The 20,703-nt window shown below is 44.3% G+C and overlaps 1 protein-coding gene across 1 annotated transcript in view; it reads left to right on the top strand.

The window, feature by feature from the left end:
• CA8 (carbonic anhydrase 8) overlaps positions 1-18,139 on the top strand; it is a 55,189-nt gene extending 37,050 nt beyond the window's left edge. Inside the window, exons 8-9 of the mRNA XM_032957568.2 lie at positions 9,192-9,304; positions 16,727-18,139. Of these exons, the coding sequence (XP_032813459.1) occupies positions 9,192-9,304; positions 16,727-16,861 (248 nt within the window). The 3' untranslated portion in view covers positions 16,862-18,139. The remainder of the gene's footprint in view (positions 1-9,191; positions 9,305-16,726) is intronic.
• Positions 18,140-20,703: the final 2,564 nt, after the last annotated feature.

Here is a 20,703-nt window from a genome sequence, read left to right as displayed (position 1 = left end):
CTCTTTCTTTGCACATATTTTCGTTCGAAGATAATTCCTTTAATGCGTTAAATATTCGAGTGCTTCCATTTGCACTTACATTCAGTAGTAGTTCAACTAAGCCATCTCACAGATCAGCAAAGTTACATTTACAGTATTTATTGATATTTTTTTGTTGGCGATATAACTTGCAAATGTCATGCTACGTACATGTATGGAAAACTCGACTGCACATTCTGTATTAATACACTGCAATACGCTGAACTTCTTGTTGTAGGTAGTAAGTGGGTAGGTAAATTGGTGGACAGATTGATTGTTAGATTGGTATGAAGGCAGATAGATAGGTAGGTGTGAAGGTCGGGAGGTAGGTAAAGGTAGGTATGTGGATTGGTATGAAGGTATGTGGTTAGATAGGTATGAAGATAGATACGTAGGTGCGTGTGTAGGTAGGTGTGTTATGTATAAACGTAGGTGGGCAGGCTGGTATGATGGTAGATAGGCAGATGCGTGGGTAGATCGGTGTGAAGGTAGGTATAAATGTGGGTTGGTGAGTTAGTATGCGATTAATTCGGAATGATATGTAGGTACACGAGTAGGTAGGTAGGAACGTATGGTAGGTCGGTGTGAAGGTGGGTAGGTAGGGAGTTATCTAGGTACAGTGAGGGAAAAAAATAATTAGATCCCCTGCTGATTTTGTAAGTTTGCCCACTGACACAGAAATGATCAGTCTATAATTTTAATGGTAGGTTTATTTGAACAGTGAGAGACAGAATAACAACAAAAAAATCCAGAAAAACGCATGTCAAAAATGTTATAAATTGATTTGCATTTTAATGAGGGAAATAAGTATTTGACTCCTCTACAAAACATGACTTAGTACTTGGTGGCAAAACCCTTGTTGGCAATCACAGAGGTCAGACGTTTCTTGTAGTTGGCCACCAGGTTTGCACACATCTCAGGAGGGATTTTGTCCCACTCCTCTTTGCAGATCTTCTCCAAGTCATTAAGGTTTCGAGGCTGACGTTTGGCAACGCGAACCTTCAGCTCCCTCCACAGATTTTCTATGGGATTAAGGTCTGGAGACTGGCTAGGCCACTCCAGGACCTTAATGTGCTTCTTCTTGAGCCACTCCTTTGTTGCCTTGGCCGTGTGTTTTGGGTCATTGTCATGGTATAATACTCATCCACGACCCATTTTCAATGCCCTGGCTGAGGGAAGGAGGTTCTCACCCAAGATTTGACGGTACATGGCCCCGTCCATCGTCCCTTTGATGCGGTGAAGTTGTCCAGTCCCCTTAGCAGAAAAACACCCCCAAAGCATAATGTTTCCACCTCCATGTTTGACGGTGGGGATGGTGTTCTTAGGGTCATAGGCAGTATTCGTCCTCCTCCAAACATGGCGAGTTCAGTTGATGCCAAAGAGCTCCATTTTGGTCTCATCTGACCACAACACTATCACCCAGTTGTCCTCTGAATCATTCAGATGTTCATTGGCAAACTTCAGACGGGCATGTATATGTGCTTTCTTGAGCAGGGGGACCTTGCGGGCGCTGCAGGATTTCAGTCCTTAACAGCGTAGTGTGTTACCAATTGTTTTCTTGGTAACGATGGTCCCAGCTGCCTTGAGATCATTGACAAGATCCTCCCGTGTAGTTCTGGGCTGATTCCTCACCGTTCTCATGATCATTGCGACTCCACGAGGTGAGATCTTGCATGGAGCCCCAGGCCGAGGGAGATTAACAGTTCTTTTGTGTTTCTTCCATTTGCGAATAATCACACCAACTGTTGTCACCTTCTCACCAAGCTGCTTGGCAATGGTCTTACAGCCCATTCCAGCCTTGTGTAGGTCTACAATCTTGTCCCTGACATCCTTGGAGAGCTCTTTGGTCTTGACCATGGTGAAGAGTTTGGAATCTGATTGATTGCTTCTGTGGACAGGTGTCTTTTATACAGGTAACAAGCTGAGATTAGGAACACTCCCTTTAAGAGTGTGCTCCTAATCTCAGCTCGTTACCTGTATAAAAGACACCTGGGAGCCAGAAATCTTTCTGATTGAGAGGGGGTCAACTACTTATTTCCCTCATTAAAATGCAAATCAATTTATAATATTTTTGACATGCGTTTTTCTGGATTTTTTTGTTGTTATTCTGTCTCTCACTGTTCAAATAAACCTACCATTAAAATTATAGACTGATAATTTCTTTGTCAGTGGGCAAACGTACAAAATCATCAGGGGATCAAATACTTTTTTCCCTCACTGTAGGTAGGCAGTTAGGTATATCTTTGATCCCATCACTGATGAAAGATGTACTGTATCGTGATTGCTTTTGTAATGAGTCTTGAGCAATGTATATATCTGTAGTGTTCGACTTTACGTGGACAACTTCTGTCTTTCTTCGAACACCACTTTATTTACAACATTCAATATATCCTCCACACTCCACAGTATCCTGGTCACCACGGCTCGCTCGCCATGCTTCGCTCGTCTCGCTCACCACCTTTGTCTCCCCACTATCACTTCACTTGCTTCGCACTCAGCGACTCCACACAGCGTCTTCCCACACAGCGCCTTTGCACACTCCGCACACAGCGTCTTCAGCTCCGCTATCGCTACGCTCACTCCACTGCTAACTACTTCGTCTTGCTTCAGCTTCGCTGTTGCTACGCTCACTCCACTGCTAACTACTTCGTCTTCAGCTTCGCTATCGCTACGCTCACTCCACTGCTAACTACTTCGTCTTCAGCTTCGCTATCGCTACGCTCACTCCACTGCTAACTACTTCATCTTGCTTCACACTCTGTTCCAACTCCGTTTCCCACTCTGCCTCCAAACTCTGTTTCCAAACTCTGTTTCTACTCTGTTTCAAAACTCCACGTCTTCCTCGTCCAGCTCTCAACTCCAACTCCCCGCTCTCTGTGTGTCTCCCCCAATTTATCCCCATTCTCATTATCGCTAATTAATTGGCCCGCGTGCCTCCACACGCTTCGCGTCCTCAAACACCTGTCCTTCTCCAGACATCTCGACGCCTCCTCGCCCTTGACAACAGCCACAGCCAATCACCGCCGTTGCTGATCCTCTGGCTTAATTGGCCCCAACCGTTACCTCATCATCCCAGCCTTTGCACCTGGCTGTCCTAACACGACCCACACTGTTTTCGCCTTCTCCACAGCCTGACCCAAGATAACCCACACTGTCTGTGTGATCATGCAATCGCGCAGTTCCCACAACACACCTTCATACTCCACTACATATCTATTGACACGTACTCACTCGCCACGTTTGTATGCACCACCATTTGAAGCCAAAAAGAGCGAAAGCGTGATTTGTCTGCACTCCGCACATTGAACTGTAGGCTTGTCTGTTTTCTGATTGATAATAGGTTTTTCCCCTTTTTTTCTGGCAACAAAACAGGTGTTAAGATGTTAAAACACCAATCTGAAACCTTTTACAAGGAATCATGTCTGCATTAACCACAATACTTGTGGTCAGAATGCAAACAAAAAACGTACTCTGATATAATATATGCATTGTCTTTGAAACTGATTGGTCCACACCAGAGACAGCTTTCTTTTAAGCATCGTCTCAGACGCTAGAAGGCGTCCTCTGGTCTAACACCATTTGAGACGAGGCTCAAAAGAAAGCTGTCTCTGGTGTGGACCAATCAGTTTCAAGGGTAATGCATATATTATCAGAGCATGTGTTTTGTTTGCATTCTGACCACAAGCATTGCGGCTTAACTACGGGCCTCCATATAGCCCAATGTGTAGTGTATTGTGTAGTGTATAGCAGTGTAGTGAAAAAGTGTAGTGTATAGTAGTGTAGTGTTAAGTAGTGTAGAGTAGAACCCTTCTTAATGACCACCCCTGTTAAGGACTTATCAATTCAGGACGGGACTCCATAGAGCCCAATTTGTAGTGTATAGTGTAGTGTATAGTGTAGTGTATAGTGTAGTGTATAGTGTAGTATGGTAGTGTAGTGTATCGTGTAGTGTATAGTGTAGTAGTGTAGTGTACTGTATAGTGTAGTGTATAGTGTAGTGTATAGTGTAGTGTATAGTGTAGTGTATAGCAGTGTGTAGTGTAGTGTGTAGTGTAGTGTATAGTGTAGTGTATAGTGTAGTGTATAGTGTAGTGTATAGCAGTGTGTAGTAGTGTAGTGTTTAGTAGTGTAGAGGAGAACCCCTCTTAATGACCACCCCTGTTAAGGACTTATCAATTCAGGACGGGACTCCATAGAGCTCAATTTGTAGTGTATAGTGTAGTGTATAGTGTAGTGTATAGCAGTGTGTAGTAGTGTAGTGTTTAGTAGTGTAGAGGAGAACCCCTCTTAATGACCACCCCTGTTAATGACTAATCACTTAACGATGGGGCCTCCACAGAGCCCAATGTGTTCGCTTACCGAACATTCCCCTGTTAACGATGAGCTGTTGTGGGGACAGTAAATAGTGATTAATGCATTGATTAAACAAGTTTTAACAAAAATATTACGTGTTTATAATGTTGCTAATATCTGTGTACTAATATCCATTGTTTAAATATGATAAAGCACGTTTCTTGGGTGAAAAAGGGTAAGTTTCGATGCTATCGGAACGAATTAAGCCTTTTAACGTGCATTTGCTATACTCGCTTAACAACCAAATAACTTAACGTCCAGTTTCGTGGAACCAATTACCGTTGTTAAGAGGGGTTCTACTATATTTTCTTTTAATACAGGGTGTTTGAAACATATGAACCCGATTTGAAATCGCTATATCTCTGCAACCACGAACCGCCCATGAATGAAACTCTTACCACTTGAAAGGGCGGGGCGTAGAGAGGGCGGGGCATGTAGAGGGCGGGGCATAGATAGGGCGGGGCATAGAGTTTCAAATGATTACCGCTCGATGCCTCTCCCAGCGCACAAATAGCCCCTAGCCTCAGTCATTCGCAAGACGGTGACCCCCGCAAACACAAGGGGCGTTTTGCGTTCTGCAGTTCAGCAAGACTGAATCCGTTATTGCGGTGCAGCGTGCGTTTCAACGGCGTTTTGGTATTGATCCGCCAATGTCAAAGAGCATTCGTCGTTGGTACCGACAATTTGAGGACATGGGCAGCTGTTGATGTAAAGGGCAGAGCACAGGGCGACCACGCACCTCAGAGGGAAACGTGAGAAGACAGGCGTTTGGGACGAATTAAACTATCGTCTCGATGTTGTCCGTACAGCAGGTGGAGGGCACATAGAGCATTTATAAAATGGTTAGTAAAACTTGATAACTCATTAAACCGTTTGTAATTTTTAGTATAATTGCAACACGTTGCCATCGTGAAATAAACTGCTTTGAAATAGAGTCAGTCTTTTTAATTCACCCTACTATGGCGTTTGTTCGTAAGAGCAAAGCTCACCATCTCACACCCTCTAATTTTTAAGACCCACATGAGGAGGGAGATCTGCGGTGCATCGGTTTACATTCTCTCGTGCCATGAACCAGGCGGCATGCTTATACCAACCATCCCGGCCATAATAGTCGCTCACGAACAGCGCTTGCCCCAACAATCCGCAGGACTAAATGTTCGATCGTTTTTCCATTTTGTATTTTATGCGTGCGTGCGTGTTTCTGTTTGTGTGTTGCATTCACCCTTGGCTCCAGTATTTCTTATTATTTCTGCGACAAACCCCCCGGCATGCGTGTGTGCCACAACATAAAGGGCACCAGCACCATTCAATATTTGTTGACCCAAAGCAGAGTTTAAGTTGACAGTGCCTATGATGAAATGGCCTAATATATTATATATGACGAGGTATTTGTTTTCCAGAGATGCCCCCCCAGAGAGAGACTACGGCCTAACCCGGTCAGACCTGCACCAGTGATCCCCCAACAACAGTGATAAAAACAAACACACACTCGAAATGTATGTTACAGAACGGCTCAAATTTAAACGATTAAAGTTTCATTGCAATCATCTTTTGTTGGGACTTCTTTGAAAAGTGGCATGTTTTAAAGATTGCCCATACGATTCACGAGACAGATGAAGGTAGCATCGGAAGACGAGAGTGACATAGAGGAAAGAACTGTGCCCCGGACCTGTCTATAGACAGAATACTTTATGATGATGATTTGATTTGTCAAGGTCAATATCATACTATTTAAAACAATCTAGCGGTGGGTTCTTGTTTAAATAAACTTATCCTGGTGTCTGACAAAAAATACCAGCACTGTTACACACACTGCGTTATAAAAATAAAGAAATCTCCTGTCATTACCGTGTCTTTAGTAGGTGCGCAAATTGTCATATACGAAAATAAGATCAAGGGGTCGTCTTGTGTTGTTAAACACAAGCGTACAGACCTTGAGCAGGTCACATCACTGATATTCTAATTTATTATTAATGATGTGACTGGTTCCCCCCCCCCCCCCAGTCACATCAAATCGGTCACATCACTGGCATGGAGTCAATGCATTTTCTGATGAAAACCCCAGCCGTGGACAATAAGCAAGACAGGAAAAGGGCAGCGTGGTTAAATCGGGGAGACAATTGAAGATGCGATATGGATTGCAGCTACGCAGGTCCAGGGGCAATGGCACCTACAACGTACGGACAGGCCTGTCACGTAGCAGTAGATAGAGAAGGGATAACCGATGACGGTTATGATAAAGACTTTGAAGATACATGATTATATTTCGATTTAAAGCTTTCGTGACTGCAATGATTCATCTTCTTTGGTTCTTTCGGTAAAGTCACGTAGAATGAGAATAAAATAATAAATTGATAAAATAAAATAACACAATAATATTCTCACGACGTTTCGGCCACAACACAAGCGGCCTTCATCAGGTGAAGGGACGAGACTGTCTGGTAGGACAGCGCTGGAGTGAAAGAGCCACGTTGAGGCTTAAAAGGCCGTGATCTGAACGTGGCTCTTTCACTCCAGCGCTGTCCTACCAGACAGTCTCGTCCCTTCACCTGATGAAGGCCGCTTGTGTTGTGGCCGAAACGTCGTGAGAATATTATTGTGTTATTTTATTTTATCAATTTATTATTTTATTCTCATTCTACGTGACTTTACCGAAAGAACCAAAGAAGATACATGATTATGTTGTTGAAGATGGGATGTGTGATATAATTGCTTGGCATATTGACTCATGTTCTGTGCATCCGTGGGAATGACCTGGGATTTTGTTTTTGCATTCATCCCAAAAGCCCTCATTTTATATGCGTAACAAATTCAGTTACTCACTGTACCCGCAAAGGCCATCTCCGGGTCAAGTCAGCCTAAGATAACCAGCGAATGCTGCCATTTAATTTGCAGAAATGCTCGCAAATTTAATGCAACAGGTGCAACGCTGATTAATGAGTAGTGACATTTTATGTTGTCAAATTGGCAGCACAAATTCATATATATATTCATTCAGAGTCAGTGGGGGGAAAATGCATCCCACCAACAAGCTGCAATGTGACTAAAGGGGGCTTCCGTTTTGCCGGTTTGTTGACTCGACCTGATAGTTTTAAACAATCCTTTTTTATCATCCAATAATAGTGTGGCCTTAAAAGGAAAACATTTAACAGGCGACGTTTTGGGCAATTACCCTTCTTCATAGCACATATGCTTTTTCCATATATATTCGCTATTTTGGCCATCAGCAGATTGCTATTGTGAAGGCTAGACCTCAGGAAAACAATCTTTTTCGGTATGAGGGCCGCAAGCAAGAATCTCGCATGCGTGGAGAGTAGGTAAAAGGGAGGAATTTGAGGGACAGCAGCTCTTCCTAAAGCTCTGCGGCACCACTTCATCAGAAAAAAAAAAACATTGATCCGCATATTCCAATGCGGGTTTATATTCACTGAAGGGGTTCAACCATCCCAGCCTTCTTGCTGCTAATTTTGTCGCTGCATTACCTTTTCTTCTTATGCTTATACTACATCTATCAGTGAACCTTTAAACAAATATAAATGTATCTTAGTGGTATTTGTGTATGGTGGGGCTATGTGCTGGGCAGCAGCAAAATCATTGTGGTACTATACTTCTATGCTTCCATGTCTATGCTGCCCAATCATCCCACACTGACCAGGGAGGATCGTGGCATTGCAAGACTGTGGAATTATCGTGCTTGTTTGTAGTGATGACGGGTGGCATATATGCATGAGCGTATCGTTATTGCGCTATTACTCAGGCGTTGATTCTGTTGACTCGTTTTGCAATCTTGTCTGTATGATTTTTGTTCGTTCATCTCGTTTGCCTGGTCCTACGTGGCATACTGTGCAACATTATCATGCAATGTGCATGTTGTTTGCGTAAACCAATTCTCACACGCAATTTCCCATGCATGCATCATGAGCGGAATAATCGATTTGAATCAATGAATTTGACGCAGGCCTAGTATTTGACGATGGCCATATGGATAGACTGATGCCCACCATAGGAATGTGGAATATTCACAATGGGCACAGGGCCACCAACACAGATTAGCACCCCCAGATCTACTGTAGTCCAAGTATGAATTCCCAAATGTTTTATTTTTATGTTATATCTTGGTTCTGCCCAATGGCGACAAATTATAATACTTTCAAAATATTATGAGAAGCTCATCCTGCATGCTGAAGCCATTATACACGCACAAGGCGATTTTTCAGCAACAAAAGGCACAATTGTGACCACTGGAATGGCCCTCCCATGACGCTGTTTATGTCACGCGACAGTCCGCCTGTATAATGCACGCAGCCTTATTTTAGACCACCGATTCAACAGAGTTAAAACTGTGGGCCATATTATTTTCTAACTGTTTACCGGTTTCCTCCTTCTCGGGAATCATCAGTACAGTATAGACATTTTGGACTTATATAATGAGCGATGTATTTATATTTAGTGACTTTCTTACTCCTACCGTTGTTTGTATTGTTTACTGTTGTCACTTGCTGTCAAGCCAATATGAAAAAGAGCTTCATAGCTCATCGGGATTCGTCCAGTCTAAATAGAGATTCTGATTTCCTGCTGCTGCTGCTGCTGCGGTGGCCTTGTGCCTCAGGGCACCCTGACAGGGGCTTTACGTCGACTGGCTCTCTCTGACAAACCGTGGGCACAGCCTGCCCACTGCGTAACGGTGACAATAAAGCGATCGTTGACGCCTTTCTGGAAACGGTGATAAGCTCACCAAGACTCACTGAGCACCCTGCTCTAACGGTTTGAATGTGTTTGTTTGTTGTTGTTGTTGTCGTGTGTGTTCCGACGTGTCGCAGACCCCCTGCTGCGGGACTACTGGGTGTACGAAGGTTCCCTGACGACGCCTCCGTGCTGCGAGAACGTGCTGTGGCTTCTCTTTCGATACCCGCTCACCCTCTCCCACGCCCAGGTGTGTCTCTCGTCCACGCCGCCGCCGCCGCCGTCGTCATCGGCGTCTCGGCAGGCCGGCGTTTGCTTTGAGGGCGGCCCTCCCCTCTGGGGTTCCCCTCCCATCGGCACCGCACAAAGCAGAAGGGCGACGCATGACCCCCCCACACACACACACACACTCTGACGGGGGCTCTGAGCGCTGCAGGGGACGCGTTACTCCAGGCGCAGATTATCGCAGAGGCGTGTCGGCGAGCGGCTCCTGAAAGCGAGGAGCAAAAAGGTCACATTTGCTGAGGAATAAAAGGAGAATGTTATCAGCATTCTCCGATGGCAAAACACAACTTAAGCCAAGGGCTGTCGTCAATATTGTTGGGCTGGAATCTCGGGGGGGGGGGGCGGGGGGGAATGCCATGCCCTGGGATTACTCTCGAAAAGCGTTTAAACAAACGCGCTGACACTGTGGAAACCCCAACGCGTTGGCATCTCCATCGCACCGCTGGGCCTGTGGCTTACTGGGAGCTTATTATACGAGTAATATTGTCATAGCAGCTATTAGAGGACCGTCTGCATTATATATTTACGCATATACACATGCCAAATTAAAACCGAAATCTAACTCTACGTGTTATTTTAATGACAGCTTACTTTAATTGCCCTCCCTATGTATCTTGAAGCCCAAGTCCCACAGTTGTATAGTTAGATCCTTTGTTAAAACCATACATTTTTGTAATTGTACGTTCAAAATCAATACCGTGTTAGGTGTTATTTTCGAAGCTCAAACTGAATTCGTGTTGCCACGTTCAATATTTAAAATTTACAATAATATAAAGTGAAAATCACGTATTGAGTAATGGTTTTGGATATGACCCTTGCTTTTTATTCTGTATGCACAAGAAATGGCACTGCCAGAATATCCAACTTCAATTCAGAATGCAGTGTTTGTTAATGACAATGTGGTGACACGTTAAAAAGTGCCCATGTCCTTAAATCTGAACCCATCAGTTCTTATAACCCATCCGCCCCAGTCTTAGCCGTGTGTATTTATATTTTTTCACGAGAAGACACACAAATACAACAGACCATCATTATAATGACTGAGAGAAAGGAAAGAGTTGTCTGCGGTTTATTCAAATGCCTCTTTTAACCAGGCATCTCTGTTTTCGAAGCCCTTTGTACAAAGTCCCTTTATGTAGAGGCTTTGAAAGGTACTGCAGTTAGATCTACGGCCGTGTCATCATGACTGTGGAAACCGCGAACACGGGGGCCGGTTTTAAGTGGCTTGTGCTTGAGGCTGTTGATTTATACAACAGTTGTAGTAAGAACGCCTCAGTATGACCACACACAGAAGAGGTTACGGTAACACAGAGCAGGAAGAGGTAAGCACCAACCACACCAACCTTCATGTGCTGAATTTGATCGTCACGTCCATCTCCTCACTTTGCTGGAAATATTTGAAACCTACCCAGTGTTTTGTTATCGAAGTTTTAATGAACATGCATGCATTAAATGGGAATTAAGGAAAAGCCATTCTGGGAAAAGTGGGTGTTTACGACTAGATTTTAAGTAATTGCTGATCCCGGTTACAATCAGAGGCATCATTTGTAGGGTTTGAGAGAGACTGAAGACCTTGTCATGATCAAAGCCATCTGCAGCTATTTATTTAGCTGGGCCAGTAAGCACAAATTGTAATAATATATCCAGTCAGCCACCCAAACTTTCCAAAGGGAGAACGTTCATCAAAAGGTAAAGTGTGATGGTTGTTTGAAATGAAAATAGAAATTAAATTTGTCACGAAGTTGTAGAGGAGAAGTTTCAATGCCTTTATTCATTTTGTATTGGCTCCCTCTCCCTGCTACTCACACCCCCATGAGCACGGTGGAATGGTCCCTAGGTTGGCAAACCTGAAAAGGTGCACCTACTGAGGGCATCACAAGAACCATACATCTTATATTGTATACATGTTATTCTTGAGTACGTGATGTGTTATTGCTTTGTTATTTTCAAATGAAAATGTCGGTGGCTTTTTTTTTACATTTTCTCAATTTTGTTCTCGTCGTGCTATTGGCATCATCATCGTGTCATAAGCACCTCCGATGGCTACGTACGGTGCGAAAGAAGTTCAACATACACGCATGCATCTGCCCTTCCCCCACATGTGACACCCTCACACTGTGGTGCACCACGCCGAAGATTTCACGGCACTGCTTCTGGGACTCATTCGAATGACCATTTGTCTGCACATGCTCATCGGTGCAATTTATGACATGCACTACTACGGGTAGAACTGTTCATTGAACGGCGGATAAACGGGGATCTTTTTTTCATCTTGAAAGCTGGAAGTGTGCCCAAATCAAGTGAAAAATACAAACTTAGGATGATGGATTTTGTGTGTGTAATGCAGTTATTGGTGATAGGGCTGAGACCCATCTACTCGCTGCACTTGAGAATCCGATTCAATCACGGGTTGATGCCTGGATTAAAACCCGGCATTTCAGCGGCGTTGGCTCTGCGCTCTGAGCCGTGAGTCACCCGACCAACCTCATGAAGTTAAATTTTGATTTAAAGCTTTCGTGACTGCAGGAATTCACGTGACTTTACCGAAAGAACCAAGAATATGAACCTCATAAAGGTTCGGGCTTTATTGTGCACATACTGGAATGTGAATCCGGTTTTCATCTGAATGCTGTCAATGCCAATGCTGCACTCGGGTTATACGGTCTAGACTTTCATTTGAGAGATTTGTCTCCGTATTGAACAAAATATATATCAGAGTTTCAAGTACATCAAATCGCTACTGTATCTCAGCTTTGCCTTATTTATCCAGCAATGTATGTATATACGTCTTTTCTGGCAGCAATGTAGTCTTCCCATAGCCATAACATACTTAGAGTTAATGCTCATTTCAAGAAATAGGTCTCATGACTTGTGTTGTGAATCATGTTGCATGTCTTCTTGGTAACTTTTTCTGAGCCAGTGAGCAGCAGGTCATGATGAAAGGTTGGCTATGAGATTGTGGCTTCACGAGATACCTTGAATTTAAAATGTCAGAATTTGAAGTTGCCTCTTGTCTCAAGGGATAATGGGTGTGCTAAGGTATTAAGTTTGCTACTCTGAGATCCTAGGTTAAAGCCTCTGCATTTCTCGCAAGGGTGGAACAAATGGCGATTGACATCACTTGTGGCATAAAATAAATCGAGCACGATCTTTTTAATATCCATCTAGAAAAATGTCGTTATATTTACATGTTGGTGAAAAGGCAATTAGGTTCACTCAGCAGGAGATTTGTGAATGAATGTACCGCAGCTTTCATAAGTTAACTGCGGCGAAAACTTTTGTGTGACGCAGATGGACGATGACCAAAAAAAACATGCACGCACAGGAAGACGCGGTGACATTTACGCCTTTTGTCAGTAGTTTCAGTGGAACGATAGAAATCAAAGTCCCTTGGAGAGCAACGACAGATTCCTCCGTTGGGAGAGGTTCGCGTGTGGCAGGGACGGGAGTAGAGGGGGGGGGCAGCTTAAGGTGCCTACTTCATCTGGCGTTCTATCCTGAGCTGTAATGCGTTACGAAAGTAAGTTTGTGAATTTTGTAGTAACGCAGTTCGCCCAGTAGCTTATGTGGGTCAACAATTTGGTGATCGCTTGCAGTTCTGACAGCTACTGCTCCACACCGCTAACTGGTTGATGCATCTGACGTTGATATGCCTATTGCTGCTACTACTATCACTGATGATGATAATAGTGTACACTTCTAAAGTGCATTTCACCCAGTGGTCACAACGTACTGTACAGAGAAAAGAAAACGTGCAGGCTTACACGAAATCAAATCCAATGCAAGATGTCCTATTGCTGCTGCTGCTCCTGCTGCTGCTATCAGGGCAATATTATTGCTCGCTTTTGTCACAGCTCTCTTTGATGCTCCTCTCAAACGAATACTGCTTAATCCAGGGTATTGGTTCTATAATGTTGTTGTCTAGCCAGAAATATCTCGGCCCGAGTGTCAGTGAGTTTGTATTTTTAGAACGTTTTGTGTGCGCGCAAGGAAACCGGGGTACCTTCGGATGGCCGAGCCACACAAGGCGAGGTCGCTTAAATTCCACACAGCTCACGAGCTTACTTCGCCAAACGTCTTCGCACGTGCATCACGTGACACGTGCCGATCGCACGCAACATCTCTGCGAGTCCAACAACCCTGCTCCCACAACGATCGCATGCAGGCCAATGCCACGATACCCAGCCCACATGCATCATCTTCGTCGTCCTCGTCGCCGTCATTCACCCAGGATCGGTTGAAAGCCTTGCCACACCCATAATCCAGATTTTTGGGAGTAGTAAATATAAATGTGTCCTTAAACCACCACCACCACCTCCACCCGGCACAGCCGATTCGTAAAATTTGCCACGTGAACAAAACGTGCCAATTAGGTATAACTTCAGCACATCGGTGTGATGGCGAGTAAACCCACAACATTTACATTCACAATCGAGTACAACGTTTTGCTGGCGATTACAACCAGATCCATATATTTATGCGATCTAACCCCAAAAAAACCCTTCATGAAGAATAGTATCGTTCGCGAGAGCCTAAACCTTGCCACGCCACCACCATCCCTCGCGGTTCAGCGATGCCACACTCCGTCTCGCCCCTGCGACACGACCTCATCGCTCAATCTACCCAGTGGGTTGTCTTCTTGGGTGCATTCTCTCCTTTGGCTGCCATTCTACCACCAGTCTCGACCAGCAGCTGCATCTCGACCGAGTCCAATTACGTTCCTTGACAGTCAATGTGATGTCCTTAACTTGGTGATGATTCTCTGATCCGTATTATTATTCCTCTTTCAGCTCTTAAGCCGTCGTTTTTTTTTTGTCGTCAGTGCATGCGTATCTCGTCCACATGTGACAGATGGCAACATCCCTACTGATTGTCTTCTTCATGTGCATTTAAAAAAGTGAAGTTTTACAAAAGCACTCCATACTGTAATTTTTTCACCTCTCATTTCATAAATCTGATGTCGATCCACATTCGAAAATTTCTCTAGATATGCATGTTCTCCGACATACATAGCAGTCACTGACAATTATTTATCCATACGCTTTGTGACTATTTGCCGCAAATCATACATATTGAATGCACGTTTATGTCAGAATACTTGTTAACTCTGATCTGCAACAAATCTAGTGCTGTTTTTAATTGATCGACGAACATTTGCGATTAATATCAATGCCTCCAAACATCCATAAATCCATGAATTTTGTTGAAACTACATTCTTAAGCCAACCATCTGTGCAGTGTGTAATTCTATCCGGTTCACTGCTGTGGAATAAATCTGCCGCTCTGCTATGTAAATGCATTGCTTTGAAACGCATGCAAAATAGCTGCAGTTATTATTTAAGCAATTTGACATTTATAAAAAAAAACTCGCTCGTTCGTTTCTCAATCCGCGTGTCCAGGTGAGGGTCGCGGATGCAGCGTGTTGAGTAGAGCCATGTAGAAGACCCTTTCCCTGGCGACAGACTCTAGTTCCTCCTGGGGAATTCCCAGGCGTTCCAGGGCCAGCCGAGCGACATCGTCCCGCCAGCTCAAACGATGAAAATGAAAAAAGTGACTGCCGTGGTGGTGAGCGGCAGGGGGTGGGTTGGATTGGTGGCAGCAATCTGAATTAAGTGCTCGTGCTTAATGGTAATAGAGCAATGTGGAGACTGAGCGGTTATTAGCCAGCCATGCAGTGCGGCTGTGGATTTCATTTGACTACGATGGTGCCAATACCGTCGTGTTGTTAATAGTTTTGGTGATAGTGGAGCTGTGTGTAACTACATGGCAGGCAGCGAACAGCCATCAATGTGCTCTGGCTGTGGATTAATTACACACCATAGTGGTGATTATGGTTCTCACGGCCATAATAAATGGTGGTGTCGGTGCGGTGCCGGGCAGCGATGGTCAGTAAATGGCGAACTGTTGCAGTGGATTAATTGGACCACAATGTGTTGATAGGACAAATAGTGGCGAGTCAGCTGGTGACCAGTAATGCACTGTAGCTGGAGATTAATTGCACTGCAATATTGTTAACGTACTTATGATACTCGAGCAGCATTACACCGCAAGGCAGCAGGCGAGTGGTGACGCGCTGCAGGCTTGGATTAATTACGCTGTGATTGTGCTTACGGTGTTAAATGTGCTGTTAGGCAGAAGTGGCTTTGTGATGACATACTGCTCTGATTAATCACGCTCTGGCAGTGTTAATAATACTTGATGGGTGTAGAAGGCCAGTGGACCAAACGTTATCTAATTTTTATGTTGGATATGCCAGGGAAGGTGATTTATCTGTTACTGATGGCCCATTTTGTAGAGGCGAGGGCACTCACCAATAACATTTGGTAAACAGTCAGCATTTTTTTTTTGCTGAGCTTCATTCTTGCCGACGAACTCTAAATTTGACAAAACTGGTCCTGAGTTGTACGTATGTTGAACTTCTTTCACACTGTACATAGCCAACAGTGATAATCACAAGGCTTGAATGCCCGCATGCCAATGGATGGAAATGTATTTTATTTGGATGTGGAGGTACGTAATGGAAGGTGATTTATTTAGAACTATAGTTCTAATGGTTCTGCATCGTACGGCTGGGGTGGCTATCTCCTATATCCACGGACAATTAATAACAGCCGTTAGTGCGACTTCGGTCACCAATCCCAAATCACGGAGCACATATCATACACCACTGTGCGCTTCGATAATTCGTCCGCAGCATTTAAGATATTCGCCATGTGGCCACTCCCAAAGCCATCCACCGGCTCACTCACCAACCTCGACATGAACTTATATGATCGTGGTTGATCAACGCCTCGCTATATGACAGAAGGAGGTCGGATCTGTTCGTGGATCAGTCTGGCACCGCGCTGCAGTGAACAGTGGTGATGCGCTGTAGCTGTTGATTAATTACAGGATAGGGGCCGTCCATAAATGACGTCACGTACCTAGGGGGGGAATCAGACATTTGTGACGATGTGTGACGAGGGGGGGGGGGGTGAGAAATGTGACGTCACATCAAAATGCGCAACTTGAAATAAAAATAGACAACACGTTCTACTCAATTAAATAGACTTTTTAATAAATGTTTTCTCCTACAACATCAGAGTGCAGCGGCACATTAAATACGCACTACAATGACAATAGTTTAAAGCGATTTGAAGCATGTTTTATATATTTTTTTTGGGAGGGGGGGGGCAGAGCTTTGTGACGTCATATCTGAGGTGGGGGGGGGGGGGTCTGACTTTGTGACGCCGTGTGACGATGGTAGTGGTGGGGGGGGGGGGTAAAAAAATCGTCCAAAATCTCGTGACGTCATTTATGGACGGCCCCCTAATGCCAACGGCGGTGGATCAGTGGCGGGCTGCGGTGACGATGCGGGGTTTGCTCTGTGACCGACCATCGCCGGCAGATCGAGGAGTTCCGGAGGCTGCGCACGCACAGCAAGGGGGTGGCGCCTTCCGACGGCTGCGATGGTCAACTCGGGGACAACTTCCGACCGACTCAGCAGCTCAACGACCGCGTCATCCGCGCTTCCTTCCCCTGACGCACGCTCACACTTTTATCAGCCAGAGACTCGCCACCGCCACCACCACCACCACCACCCCACCCCCCTCCTCCCCTCCCCCCCCCCACAATTTACGTGAGTAGACGCGCGCTCAATATCCGGCGAGGTTGCATCACGCTGTGTTCAGGGCGCTGCTTGAATCGCCGTCGTTATCGCAAGGTTGCGATTTCAAATTTCGGATCCGGGGTGGGTGGAGGTCGACTCAGCCGATCACGCGTGCGGTGCGGAGTTTGCGATGACGCGAGTAACATTTTTTTGCGGGAGGCGTTCATCCTCAGGATAGACTGGACTCCACCGGGGGAATGTGGAATTGTTGCCACCGATTTTGAGCCGCCTATAGAGACGAGTGCCCTCCCACACTCGCATTAACCGAGATACTCCGACGCGACTTTGCCATTCATTCACGGCTCGTTGCCAATGTGCCGCTGCGTGAAGACTTCCCCATTGTGGGTCACGGGGGGTTGTTTGACCTGACCTGAGCCATGCTGGTCAGTGCGGGTTTGTTGAACGCTGGACCCGGAAAATCAATTCGAACATTGTCCGCCAATGATCCGGAATCGATGTTCAGGCAGCCGGTTTCGCAGTCCACTTTGCAAACCACTGCACCACCGCTCCTGTCTGTCACTAGATTATTTGCACGTAATTAGACTCTGCCCGTGGAAATTCACGTTTCTACTGTATGTATCCACGAAGATGAATGTGTAATAAAAGAAAAGCGTGAAATATATTGTGCGTTCAACGATATATATCAGTACAGATGGGTGTGCGAACGTGTGTGTGTTATAAATCACGAGCGATATATTTGGTTTGTGTATATGAAAGTTGGTCGAGTGAAACATTAATAAAAACAGGAATGATTGTTTTTCTCACCAGCAGGAAAAGAAAACATCAGTGTTCCAGCCAGCTGGTCTTCTTTAACAAACGTGCATATACACGTTTCTGTATATACATACCAAACATAGCATACGTATATGTTGATATGCTCTGTATACTATTTTCTCATGGATAATGATTTGTACAGTGTATGTTCAAAACAGATCTGATATATCGTGTACAGCTGTTTAAAGATCACGAATCGGATTAAAAGCGGTAACCAAGGTAACATTGGATAATGAACACATAACCAGAAGAGGCTACAAGAAGCATTTCCAGAAGGGAGACACAAAGGTGTCCCTTGGCGTGTTCCACATTTGTTCCGTGTAAAAGTTCTCATTGTAAGTGATGTAATAAAAAAAAACCCAAATGGTTTTAAATTTGGTCTCGAGAAATTGTATGGCTCATTTTGCGAATAAAAACGTCCAATTTGTAATGTGCTATAAGGAATCGGTTTAATGCATTTGCAATAAATACACTACAGGCCATTAAACTTCACAACATATTTATTGCTGCGTTGTGCAATTTGTCCAAAACAATGTTTGGCGTTCGTTACGATATCCCAAATCCTTTATTTTTTGTTCATTGTACGGGGAATATGAGCACGTGTGACTGCTTCTGCTGGTGCCCAAACGTTGCCAATATGGCATTCATTAAAATAATACCTGTCTTGAAATATCAAAGTCATATTTATAAAGACTATATTTTTCAAAAAATATGTACTCAACTCTGTAATGGGGGGGGTGAGCATGCTTGAGCAACAAAGTTAATTAAATTTGATTTACTGTGGCAGGTACGTAAGCAGACTGTTTCCTGCAATGCGGTTTTTGGCAGCTCAGCCAGTGACGCCTTTGCATGCGTGCCAGTGCCCGTACCGTATGTTAATTAAAATATTACATCAATCAGACGTTATATTTGTTGCTAATTCCTTTTTTTTATTAAAACAATGACAACGTATCTCTATTTTTTGTTAGTCAGGTGAATTAAGTTTCCTGTTTCAAGAAGATCAGTGGCGCGCTGTCCAATAATTTAATTGACGTACCGAGGAGAATGGGTTGATTCTTAGGGGATGATAACGTCACGCGTGTGATGTCATGGTTGAGCGTCGCACCGGATCTGGCAAGGCGGTGAGCACGATCGGTAAAAATTGGCACAGGAAAAAATGGCACAAGTGGTAAGTAGGAAAAAATGGCACAATGAAACGGCACTATTTACAGTTATAAGTACTGTACTAACAGTTATATACAGATCTGAATGAAAGAGATGATTAACCATAACCCGTTCACTGTGCCATTTTTCTCTAGTTTTCACTTGTGCCTTTTTTTCCTGTGCCATTCTTTTTTTTTTTACCGGCCACCCATTGAGCACGCTTCACCATTGCTTCCCGGGAAATTGCTCGCGAAGAATTGGCACAAGAGCCCTTGCAAGGGCAGCTGCTAATGGCGGTCATGAATGATTTTTTTTGTTAGTTAGGGAGCGTCATTCATGGCAATGCGCTGTAAAGTTTGTGAAGCGCACGGTTGTCTGCACAGAGCACCGGGCAACCGCAGGCCAGCGGCAAGGCAGCCAGAAATCGGCGACGGCAATTGCCCAAGCTCTGTGGTCCTACGTTGGCATATATTTGGCCAACTCGATTTGTGAGTATAGATGTGAAAATTAACTCACTTTTGCTGTACTACCGACGCCTGGCAAGGCAGGAAATGGTTGACCATCCGATGCCTTCGCGTCGGGAGAGGATTTTCGCAATATTTGTCATCCACCAACCCTCGCCTCCAAAGTGCTGGTCTGCAGGTGTAGGCCACCAGCGCCTGGCTAACGAATCGTTCTGGTCAACATTTTAAAAATGTGCTAAAAGTGCCAAATTTGGTACAGATGAAGCTACAGAATGGCAGCTATTGAAACAAGCTGAATTCGAGGCCCTTGGTTGGAGGGATGTTCACCATGCCTCGACTATTATTCACCATTATACTTTGTGTGCATGATATGTGGACTGATACCTGAAATGTTGTCTTGTATCTTGCCAAGTATATGTATGATGTCATCACAGTTGAACAATTGTTATATAACTGGTTTACCCAGGAGAGGCTCACTGAGTGTTACGACTTTTACAGGAGGGTCCTGCCAAGTTTTCACAGAATGGGGCAATGTTGCTATGCATTTTCTTAATTGGGTAATTTATAGGTAATTTTCCAACATTCAGATGTCTGGCCATTTCCAGTTACATCGTGTGCATTGTCCTAGCTATGGGAAGAAACAAGTTAACCCAGAGGAAACCCACGAAGAGAAAACTCCACGCAGAAAGACGTCCGAGTCGGGAATTGAACCCAGGGTGTTCTTGCTGTGAGGCGCAAGTTTAACCACTGCGCCACCCTGTCACTCAGTAATATCTTACTTTAATGCTTTTGGATATTTTGTACAGCATATCGATATGTATATGTTTTTTTAATGTCACAAGATTATTAAAATTAAGTACATGAGTACGTATCAGGTGAAGTTGCCACTTGTATTATATTTTTTTTAAAGTTAGACATTGTAAAAGCGACATGTGCATGCCATATTTCATGGAAATGGACTGAGAAGCCAAGTTTATGGAAGTTTAACCCAAATGTCCTTTAAACCTTGACCCCAGCCCCCTATGTCTTGTAAAAGGGCTTTGGCTGAAAAAAGTTCGAGTTTTTAAACGGCTCCCATTGCTGTCGTCAAAAAACCCGACATTGTCCTAGGTTTGTTCCAAATGTGTGATGCTTTTATCCACCACACTCTGAACGATCTTTGTGTCACGCTGACCTTAACAACTGCACTATGCATTTTACGATCTGGGAATTATTTACACATGCTCCCATTCTGCAATCAAATAATACATTGTAAACTACGTCTCCACCAAGCGTGCCGCTTTTATCAAGTTTCAACCAATATTTTTTCCCTTAACAGCCACACACTGTCACTGT

Source organism: Petromyzon marinus, chromosome 20, assembly GCF_048934315.1.
Source record: "Petromyzon marinus isolate PM22_M1 ecotype Great Lakes invasive population chromosome 20, UKy_Petmar_22M1.pri1.0, whole genome shotgun sequence".
In the NCBI taxonomy this organism is placed as follows: Eukaryota; Metazoa; Chordata; class Hyperoartia; order Petromyzontiformes; family Petromyzontidae; genus Petromyzon; species Petromyzon marinus.
This window is presented reverse-complemented; position numbering and strand designations above follow the sequence as displayed.